The sequence below is a fragment of the Thalassophryne amazonica genome, chromosome 9, assembly GCF_902500255.1.
Source record: "Thalassophryne amazonica chromosome 9, fThaAma1.1, whole genome shotgun sequence".
In the NCBI taxonomy this organism is placed as follows: Eukaryota; Metazoa; Chordata; class Actinopteri; order Batrachoidiformes; family Batrachoididae; genus Thalassophryne; species Thalassophryne amazonica.
Genome location: NC_047111.1, coordinates 82432948 through 82444548, shown reverse-complemented (window position 1 = coordinate 82444548; position 11601 = coordinate 82432948). Strand labels below are relative to the sequence as shown.

The 11601-nt window shown below is 39.4% G+C and overlaps 1 protein-coding gene across 1 annotated transcript in view; it reads right to left on the bottom strand.

Annotated features, from left to right (window-relative positions):
- Positions 1–6797: 6797 nt before the first annotated feature.
- Positions 6798–11601, bottom strand: part of LOC117517969 (spectrin beta chain, non-erythrocytic 1) — a 137712-nt gene continuing 132908 nt past the window's right edge. The window contains 2 exon segments of the mRNA XM_034179088.1: positions 6798–11089; positions 11250–11292. Of these exon segments, the coding sequence (XP_034034979.1) occupies positions 10877–11089; positions 11250–11292 (256 nt within the window). The 3' untranslated portion in view covers positions 6798–10876.

The following is an 11601-nucleotide window of genomic DNA, read 5'->3' as shown; positions in this document are numbered from 1 at the left end:
TCTAAACTCTGGACCAAATACAAACAACATGGGAAGGTTGTTAAAGGCAAACATACTGGTAGACAAAGGAAGACATCAAAGCGTCACATACTGGTAGACCAAGGAAGACATCAAAGCGTCAAGACAGAAAACTTAAAGCAATATGTCTCAAAAATCGAAAATGAACAACAAATGAGGAAGGAATGGGAGGAAACTGGAGTCAACGTCTGTGACCGAACTGTAAGAAACCGCCTAAAGGAAATGGGATTTACATACAGAAAAGCTAAACGAAAGCCATCATTAACACCTAAACAGAAAAAAACAAGGTTACAACGGGCTAAGGAAAAGCAATTGTGGACTGTGGATGACTGGATGAAAGTCATATTCAGTGATGAATCTCGAATCTGCATTGGGCAAGGTGATGATGCTGGAACTTTTGTTTGGTGCCGTTCCAATGAGATTTATAAAGATGACTGCCTGAAGAGAACATGTAAATTTCCACAGTCATTGATGATATGGGGCTGCATGTCAGGTAAAGGCACTGGGGAGATGGCTGTCATTACATCATCAATAAATGCACAAGTTTACGTTGATATTTTGTACACTTTTCTTATCCCATCAATTGAAAGGATGTTTGGGGATGATGAAATCATTTTTCAAGATGATAATGCATCTTGCCATAGAGCAAAAACTGTGAAAACATTCCTTGCAAAAAGACACATACGGTCAGTGTCATGGCCTGCAAATAGTCCGGATCTTAATCCAATTGAAAATCTTTGGTGAAAGTTGAAGAAGATGGTCCATGACAAGGCTCCAACCTGCAAAGCTGATCTGGCAACAGCAATCAGAAAAAGTTGGAGCCAGATTGATGAAGAGTACTGTTTGTCACTCATTAAGTCCATGCCTCAGAGACTGCAAGCTGTTATAAAAGCCAGAGGTGGTGCAACAAAATACTAGTGATGTGTTGGAGCGTTCTTTTGTTTTTCACGATTCCATCATTTTTTCCTCAGAATTGAGTGATTCCATATTTTTTTCCCTCTGCATGGTCTAAAAAAGTAACCGTTACTGACTGCCACAATTTTTTTCCTGATTTCTTGTAGTGTTTCTTAAAGCCAGAAAGTTGCCATTTGAAATGACTTTAATTTTGTGTCATGTCTGTGATCTGCTTTTTTTCTACAATATTAAACAACTGAATGAACATCCTCCGAGGCCGGTGATTCCATAATTTTTGCCGGGGGTTGTATATTCCAGTTCTAAAGTAGAACTATACTAGTGTATACTAAGGTATATCTAAATATCTAACAAAAAAAAAAAAAGGAAGAGTAGAATAGCCTGGTCTTGAGAACAACGGATGGTAGGTCTGATATCACCATTTCAGACTGTTTTTCAGGGTATCCTTAAAATGTTTATGGGGCAACCCTGGCATTAGTAGACAGTCCAAGTTTCACAGCCATATAGGAGGGAGAAGACGATGAAAAGATTAATGCACTTTTTTGTGCTGTGTCCTGGGCAGAATCCACACTTGGCAAATGGCAGGTTGGCTTCTGATAGTGTGATGAGTTTATTCAAGATGATACATCTTACTTGCAGTTGATAGGAAGGAGATACCTCTATAATTTCCACAGTCAGCTTTGTTGCACTTATTTTTATACAGTACTATCAAGGAATGATGAAAGTCTCATGGCATCGTCTCATGTTCCCTGGTAAGCTGGATAATTTCATGGAAGGCTGTATGGCTCATGGCTGGTGCTCTGTCATAGTTCATCCACTTTATGGTGAGGCTCTCTGTTTACCAGTTGATTTACACTCCTGTCCTCACCTGTGGTCATGAGTTTTGGGTAACAACCAAAATAAAATACAAGTGGTGGAAATGATCTTCTGCTTCCAATGGATTCAGACACCACTGCAGTTCTGGTGCTGTTACATCTTAGTGCTGCGTTGATATGATGGATCATTGTATTCTACTTGATAGGTTGGAGAACCATTTTGATATTACTGGGAATGTCCTTGCATGGTTGACATCATACCTAACCAGTCGCTCTCATTGTGTCTTGTACAACATTACCTCGAACCTTAGTGACGTGAAATATGGTCCATCTTAGGCCCCCTGCTTGTCTCCCTTTATATAGCACCCCTTGGGCACATACTGCAGCATTTTGGGATTAATTTTCATTGCTATGCCGATTACACTCAGTTGTACATGCCGATAAGGGCCCCATCACACATAAAATGAAGTTAAGCGAAAGAAGCAGGAACGGCCTAAGATCCGAGAACAAAAACACAAAATGGGGAACCGTGAAACATTCCACCTGCTGTCGGGAGGGACACAGTCAGACAGGTGTACACGATACAGTGGCGACTGTTTTGTGCACACTCATGTGCATGCATGAACACAGTACGAGCAGCTGGAATGTGTGGCACCACATCGCGCTGATGCTGTGGGCAGAAAAAAATAATGCACATCACGTGTTGAGGGGGGTCCGACTGGCACGCCAAATGTGTTGTGTTGGGGGGTGGGGGGGTCGACAGTCACACCTATGTGTGTTGCTTGGTAACGCACACTTGTGTAGCACTTAAACAATTTTCACAGACAGCTCGAATGTGGTCATCTACTCTCTACTCTCATGCTGCGAGTACGAATATTCACACCTTTTCTAAGTGCCCAGCGAGCGGTGTTGGATGTTTGCATGTGGTACCTGGAATTTGGCCTACACCTGCCGAGAGAGGGATCGAATGTGCATGTGCAAGGCACTTGCTGTCTTTCGGCCGCTGGTGTACGCGAATGGTTTCGCCTCATACAGCATACAGCTGTATGAGGCGTTTGAAGTGACTCCAATCTTTCACGAGTAGCATGCGATTCCTCCTACATGCGCCAGTCGGCTTCAATCGCATTATCTGTGAAGGGACCCTAACTGTTGGTAATCTTGTACACATAAAGTCCTTAAAAGATTGCTTTGCATCAGTGAAAAGCTGGATGTCCAGCAATTTCTTACTCTTAAACTTGGAAAAGACTGATGCTTCTTGGTCTAGCCACTGAGACATCGGCATCAGTTTTTCCAGCTAATGCTTATCCTAGCGTAGGCTCATGTATCATATGTCAGACTCACAAAGTGAGGAACCTTGGGGTGATTTTTATCCCACGCTGTCCTTTGACCTACACATTTTAATGCAACACTTTTGTATCTGTCTAAATCTGTTAGTGAGCACTTCTTTGCCAAGATAATCCATCACACCTCACAGGTATGGCATATCAAGATGCTGATTAGACAGCATTATTATTGCACAGGTGTGCCTTAGACTGGCCACAATAAAAGGCCACTCTGCAATGTGCAGATTTTGTTTATGGGGGAGGGGGGGTGCTGGGTGGTCAGAAAGCCAGTCAGTATCTTGTGTGACCACCATTTATCTCATGCAGTTCAACAAATCTCCTTTGCACAGAGTTGCTCAGCAGCCAGACGCCATCAAATGTCAGCATTTGCCCACTCAAGTCAGTTACGACAACTAATTGCAGTCAGGTCGAGACCCCGATGAGGATGAGCATGAAGATGAGCTTCCGTGAGATGGTTTTTGACAGTTTGTGCAGAAATTCTTTGGTTCTGCCATCCGATTATTGCAGCAGCTGTCTGGGTGGCTGGTCTCAAACAATTTTGGAGGTGAACATGCTGCCTGTGGACGCCCTGGGCTGGTGTGGTTACATGTGGTCTGCAGTTGTGATGCCAGTTGGATGTACTGCCAAATTCTCTGAAACACCTTTGGAGATGGCTTATGGTAGAGAAATGCACATTCAATTCATGGACAACAGCTCTGGTGGACAATCCTGCAGTCAGCATGCCAACTACACGCTCCCTCAAAACTTGCAACATCTGTGGCATTGTGCTGTGTGATAAAACTGAACATTTCAGAGTGGCCTTTTATTGTGGCCAGCCCAAGGCACACCTGTGCAATAATCATCCTGTGAGGTGGGATGGATTATCTCGGCAAAGGAGAAGTGCTCACTAACAGATTTAGACAGATTTGTGAACAATATTTGAAAGAAATAGGTCTTTTGTGTTTACAGAAAATGTTTTAGATCTTTGAGTTCAGCTCATGAAAAATAGGAGCAAAAACAGAACTGTGGTGTTTACATTTTTGTTCACTGTATTACAAAGGAATGCTTTCTTCCACCTGCAAAACATAGCAATTTGTCCCATCCTTTCTATCGTTGATGCAGAGACCCTGATCTGTGCATTTGTCTGTTGCAGACTGGACTAGTGGAATGTTATATTTTTTGGTTTACCCCAGTCCAGCATTAGGGGTCTCAAATTGGTTCAAAATGCTGCTGCCAGAATCCTGACAGGAAGCAGAAAGTTCAAACACACATTACACCCATTTGGCTTCTCTCTATCTCTGTGAGGTTGAATTTTAAGGTCCAGTTATTAACCTATAGAATTATTCATGGACTAGCACCTCTCTATACAGCTGACCTAATTAAACCCTAAGTACTGGCCCGTGTTCTGCGTTCTCAGGGTGCGGAACTGCTTTGTTTACATAGGATGAGTAAAAAGTCTGTGGGCCATAGAGCCTTCCCTTATTTTGTGGAATGACCTCCCTACAACAATAAAAGTCAGACTCTGTAGAGTCATTCAAGTCCAGAAATAAGACAGATCTATTCTCCCACTTGCATGGTTGGCATACTGGCATAGTTTGGTACTATGCTTCTTAGGCCTTTAAATTCATTTTATTAACAACGTAACAGGTCTCAGCCTCAACTTTATCTAAATTCAGGGTTTTCTAGTTAAGCTTAGGGCCAGCAGCTGGCAATCACCTTAGTGTTTTCTCTGTTTTCTTGTCGATTTACTGCTGATGAATAGGTGTATTTTTTTCCAGAAGACTGATTCTTCTCTTTTTTCTCTGTCCAAGGTATGGATAGCAGGACAGCTAGTGTCGGACTGACAGACTGCACACTGCACTCTGCATTTGGAATGGACATTGCTGCAGGAACAGGCCCACTGATGGCATGAGGAATGCCGGATGACCCCTGCCTGTGGCATAACAGCCTGTGTAGACTTCTCATTAAAATACATATTCTGTTGTTATTATGTCAGGTTGTTCTGATTTCCTGTTTTCTGTTTCTTCAACTTAATAAAGCTTTGTAAAAAACATGTAACTGTTAGAATGGCTTAAGCAGCGGGTCACCCCTCTGAGTCTGGTCTGCTTGAGGTTTCTTCTTCAATAGCATCAGAGGGCGCTTGTCCTGTTGCCTGTGTGCTTGCTCTAGGGGTTGGTAAGGTTAAACCTTACTCGTGTTAAGTGCCTTGAGGCAGCTTTGTTGTGATATTTGTCATTATATAAATGAAATAAATTAAATGAAATAAACTGACTGGAATGAGATATGTCTTTTAAGGGCCTGAATTACTGAACGTTTGTGTGTAAAAACAGGCAAACACAGTACCTTACACAAAAAATATACATGCTGATTTACAAACATGCACGTTGAATCTTTCAAATGTGCAAAATAGTGGTTATTTCAATTTGAGGAGTGTCCTGAGTGCATAAAATTCTGGGTGTTAAACATGCAAATGGGTGGTTGGACATCAATTCATGGATAAAAGCAATTTAACGGTTGAGATTGCATCTGTAATTTAGCACCTTTGTGCACTGGGTAAGTTAGCACCATCAATGCAGACACGCGTAAATCTGATTCATTCCCCATGAGCCGTTTGGATATGCATTTCTTTATTTTCACGCTATAATCTTTAACACAGAAAACACTACGATTAAACAATTTATATTGGTCACATACGGGGGCTAACAGCAGTCAGCACACGTCAGTGCCGTGGACAGCAACAGCTACAAATATACAAAAATGATTCTCATTCTATATTACATCCTCTCCAGTTATATGAACATGAAGAGAATATATGTACACCAGAGTCAGTTCACGTCATGATAAAACACCATCATGAAAATGTGCATTTGAAGATCACCTTAAACCAGCTGTTTAATAATAATATTCATAATATAATAATTCAGGAAATCCTAGTTCACCACAGAATTCATACACAAGAAATGGATGCTGAATTTATTTACAAAATGGGGACTTAAATGAATAAAATCAAGATCATCTTTATTTGCGTGAGCAAGCGCTTTTCACAGCAGCAGTGCTGAATCTGGGCTTGTGCCACATACCTTTCATCTCCCATGAAAGAGCAGACTATTCTCAAGGTACTTTCATTTTTGATTTGGTAAATGCTCAATAAATGACATATTCAGTTAAAATGTGTGTTTAATTTATTGTGCGTGTACATGAAAGTAGCTGATTGAATTCCATTTTTTTGTTAATGGTCATCAACATACACAAAATCCTCATTTACATACTGGAGTTTATGTCACATCACCACCCGCTGCCATGAAAGCAATTATTCTTAGTAAATCTAATTTAGCAGTTGTATGGGGTCTTACTAAATTAGGCCCTAAATCTAACCACATCCTGAGTTCACTTACAGAAATGCTGCAGAAATGCAATGAGCCTCAACCAGGCTCCACTGATGCCTGCAGAGATTTGATTAAAAGATTTAAGATTCAATCTGGCACCACTCTCAAACATATTTGTAAAAAAAAAAAATTTCTAACTTTTTACTCATCAGTCCAGAGTAGCTCCTGCCCTTTTTCCTGCCCTGAGAAAACTATTATGACAAACACAAAACTGAAGCTTGGATTTACTAAAAGAAATAGAATTTTCATGTTTTGCAACTGACCATATTTAAATATGCTTCTTGGTTTTAACATAACAGTACAAAATCAGTTTTGATTTTTTTTTGGGGGGGGGTGGGGGGGGGTGGATAAAACCATGTTTTATTATTCCTAATATTAGATATAGATACACAAACCAACAATCATTATTTCCAATTTGTAATGAAAATGCTTCACAGCACACTGACAATGTGTGGAAAAGTCTTGTATTACAGACACGTACCCAAAAATGGACAGCAGTTTTCATTAGTACCAGTAGTAGTAATAGTAACAAGCAATGATAATAATAGCAATTAATAACAGTAGTGATATTAAGAACACAGGGGAAGAACTAGGCATCTGTAAAAGAAATCAAAGTAGGTGGACAGACTTCAAATCAAATGTTGCAACACACCACTGAATAGGGGCGGGGGGGCAAACTCCCGCAAATTTCTTGCCTTATTCTTAAAAAAAAAAAAAAAGGTAAGAAAATCAAGTTACTTTCATTAAGTACTCCAACATCAAGTACATTCATAACTGAAAATTCAAGTCTTTGACACAGATTATACAAACTTTCCAAGTTCTGGTCAAAACTCAAAATTAGCATATTGTTATTTTAAAAAGATGCAACACCAAATCACAGACAGCTGAGGACATTTCTATAAGACTGGATTATCAGGATCATTCTGCATTACATATACAGTACAGTGGCTATGTGCGAGTGCGATTGAAAGAGCACGCTCATCAAGTATGAGAAATATTTTTGCTTTACATGACCAATTTGGCCAAACTAATTGGAGTCATTTACATTCAAATGAACCAGTAAGAAAATACATTGTGTCACCTTTAAACTTAAAATTCATTTATATTAACTGGATCAGAGATCAGGAAGCTTTGGCCATTGGAATGACTCATCCATTGGGGAAGAAAGATGCCTCCACCTGAATTTGTGCATGGTGTATGCTAACTGTTGGCTCACCTATGTATGCAATGATCATTGTGATCAATTGTAGTTTGATGTTAATGCTACTTTAACTAGACTGGAAGTAGGAGCTCTTTGAACTGCTAATGGGCACAAACTGGACAAGTTGATTGAGTTTGGACCAACTGTCCAAGACTCCCTGAAGTCTTCTTCAAACCTGGTCCCAGTGCAATAGTCTCAAAGTGAATGTTCAGATGTTTTAATGTGGTGATGTTTTAATGTACTGATGTGGAGGGTCTTTTGTTTGACTGATGGCCCCACTGGCTACACATTCATTTGGGTCAAGAAAACAAGACAATAAGGCCATTTCAAACCACTACAAACAAGCAAGTTTATTTTAACTATTATATTTTCAGAAAACATTTAAATATGAAAACCACAGCTCAAGCATGTGGTGACCAACAGGGGCCACACAGCACTTCCAAATGAACAGCAGCAGCAGCAAATGCAGAAAAGACAAATGGAAAAACCAACTGCATCAAATGAACAAGAGGTAGCTGCATCAGAAATCATTTTGCAAATTGAGGGGGAGGTGCTTGCAAACACTGAACACAAATATAACCTGCAGCACGTGACAATTTCTTAATTTGATAACGTGTCTGCTATAAATTCACTTTACAGGACTTTAATTGATTGACCGTTCACTACATTGCAGCGCTCCTCTCGTTTTCTACCTGGTCAACAGAGCATCGTATAATTTATTTACTTATTTATTTACTCTTATCCTGGCTATATTTTCACATTTTACTATTTTATTTGCAATGCACTGTAGAGTAGAAGTCAATTTTTTTCTATCAGAAAGTTCTGTTTCTGTTATTAGGACTTCTGCCACTTTGTGAAACTTTTCAAAGCATTTTGTTTGCTTGTGTTGTCTGCATTTGCAGCAGACATGTTATATTAAACTGTTACATGTGCTGTAGGTTGTATTTTCTGTGTCTGCAAGAGGTCTTCAATTTGCAAAACATTTTTGATACAGCTACCTGTTGTTGAATTAATGCAGGTGTTTTTTGTTTTGTTTTTTTGCATTTGTGCTTTCTGCCTGTAATGGTTTGGTCTTAATCTGGAAGTGTTGTGGCCCCTATCAGCCACCCTACGGGTGTCACGTTAGTACCAAATTAGTTAACTTTGAATCAATCAGGGACAATGAGTCAACTTATTTCCTGATGCATTTCAAGATTTAGAAAAGGCAAATTTTGAATCATCATTCGAGTTCCTGACAACCAAGCCAGGGCTTTTGAGATGATTATGAAAGCAACTTTTTGTGCCACCAGTGTCACGTGTGCGCAAAATATTTCTATTCAACAATTTGATCCAAGTGATAAACACACATTTCAGTTAAAAAAGTTATCATATAACATTTATATGCTTTTACATTAACAATAATGGATTACCTGTTTGAATACCTGTAAGACTTAGTTAGTTATTCCTAAGATTATGATGGATTCTCATGTTTTCAGAATAGATCAGCACAGAATTGATGACAATGAGGAGACGCATACAAGTATAACTGTACATGAGGTCATACCCCATATGCAAGCGCTCAAAGCCTGACGAGGATTCCTTCTGCCGATATAAAGCAGCGTTAGCAATGGTTACCGCTTTCAAATTCAACATCAGTCTGCACACTGTAGCTGTGTGTATAATCCACTCACAACATACATTATCATTGCCACAGATCATTGCCACAGGACATACGTATCAGCCATTCGTATTGTTCTTGTACTTAGAAAGGTTCTCTTTTTGTACACTTAGGATTATTTAAATGGTTCTGTATATTTGTAGCTGGATCATTTTAAGGCTCAGAACATCTCAGTGCATGACGGGCTTTTCCATAGACCATCTAATTGCACTTCCACACTCTTCATTTAACCTCTAATTATGTAGCTGCTGTCCATCTGTCCTCCTCCCTAGAGTCTGCCAAAACAAATGTGCTTCAGCTTTTTATCTATAAATGACACCGTGCCTTCACACCAGTATATAGAGAAGAGAAAGAAATAATTTAAAATGAAAGCAATGAAAAACTACCTCAAATAACTTCACTGGTATTGCTAATGATACAATTAAAAGCAAAGAAAAGCAAATTGTACAAAAGCCAACCTAATAAAAGTTTGTGGTTGTGCCTGGTTTTACTCTGAATGTGTGTTTACCAAAAAACAGCATCCATCTGATCATGTGTGAATTGGAAAAACAGAAACGTGCAAAATCCACAGCATCACAACTCACACTCACGCACGAATGCACACACACACACACGCACACACACACTAGAAAACTAATCTCTGCTTTGTACAGAAAAAAAGAAATCTAAAAATCAAGCAGAAAAGATTACTCAGGAGAAATAATCAAGCAAAATGAGAGATTAAATAAAAACAAAACCACTTATTCAAGAGAATTTTTCGATTGAAACATGATCACTTACTGCACACAGCTAAAAAAATTTTTGAATTTATTTTATTTATTTATTGTTTTGGTCAACAACTCATTCTTAAAAAAATGCAGGGGCAACATTCTCCAGTAGTTTAACCAAATTTGTTCCTCTCCACAACATAAATCAACATCTACTTTCAAAGAAAGTCCTTTTGTCAATCCAGCGATAGTTTAAGAGAAATAATAATAATAATATTAATAATAATAATAACAACAGTAAAGATTTTGGTCTTATTAACATCAATGTCAACAAGAAAAGAATTATGAAAATGTGAAAATAAAATGAGCATGCTCCACAGTGCAAAGTCACCATCCATCAGTGCCACAGATTTAAAGCAGCTTAACTAGTCCAGACTCACCAAGGAGGAAACTGTTAAAATTAAAGAACTGATTTGGTTGAATGGAAGTGAACGGGACCAGCCTTGTGGCTCTAGGTAACAGAAACCAGATGTCCCAATGATTTGGTTCTGGGAGTAAATTGGACAAATAAGCTCTGCTGGTGGGCTGAACTTGCCTTAGGATGGGGGCTTTCACTGCTAGCTGTGGCTAAATATCAAATACAGATCAGGCGAACCAAAAGCTAAAAACAGTTCAAGAAGAGAATCTGAAAGAAAACAAAGTTCTCTGTGAGCTACCTATGGTAGCTGCTGACAGGTTCCCATGGATTCGCACTGACAGCATCTTGTTTGTTTGACTGTATTTTCCATTCTGCCTGTTTCAGTTTGTTGAAATTTTTGAAAAGAAAAAATGGTTTCCAATGATTATTTTACAAATGTTCTACTTTTTCTTGCCAAAGAAACTAAACCTCTTCTCACGATCCTTCTCCTTGCCCTCTTTGTTCCGCATGGTTACGCCTCCAGCTTCGCCCGAGCTGGGGGAGATGGGAGGCATGGTCATGGCGCGGCTGATGGGCTGTGGAGCAAGGGGCGAGTCTCCTGCTCCTCCCAGAATGGAGCTGAGAATGGAACCAATCCAAGCGCTCATCTCCGCCTCCACAAGAAAACACAAAATTTTGTTACCATTTCTCACTGAGGCCTTTCAGTTACCAGAAAGGACCATTTTACAAAAATAAATAAAAAGAAAAGTTTAAAAAATAATAAGCATCATCATCATTACTGTTGAGTTTCTATTTTAATTTTGTATGCCTCACCTCGTCCTTGGCTTGGAACAGGTACTCTTTTCCATCTCCCAGCCTGCAGGTACAGCATTGAAGATGTAAGCTACAAACTAAGGACTCCAATATATCTCAGTAGTTTACAGAAGCTGGCATTTCATTACCTCGTTTTATGTGATATGCTTATGACTGTATTAGTTATTCTCTTAAGCCGGGCTCCCATTGCAGATTTTTGGCCGCAATTTGTGTCAAGATTCCCAAAATAAGGAAATTGTGCCTGATGCGTTAAAATAGCAGGCAAAATTTGTGTTTTCTTTCCTTGTTGCAGACGACAATAATGCGTGTTTGAGCGCATGTGATACAGAATGCTACTCCATACAGCCTATGC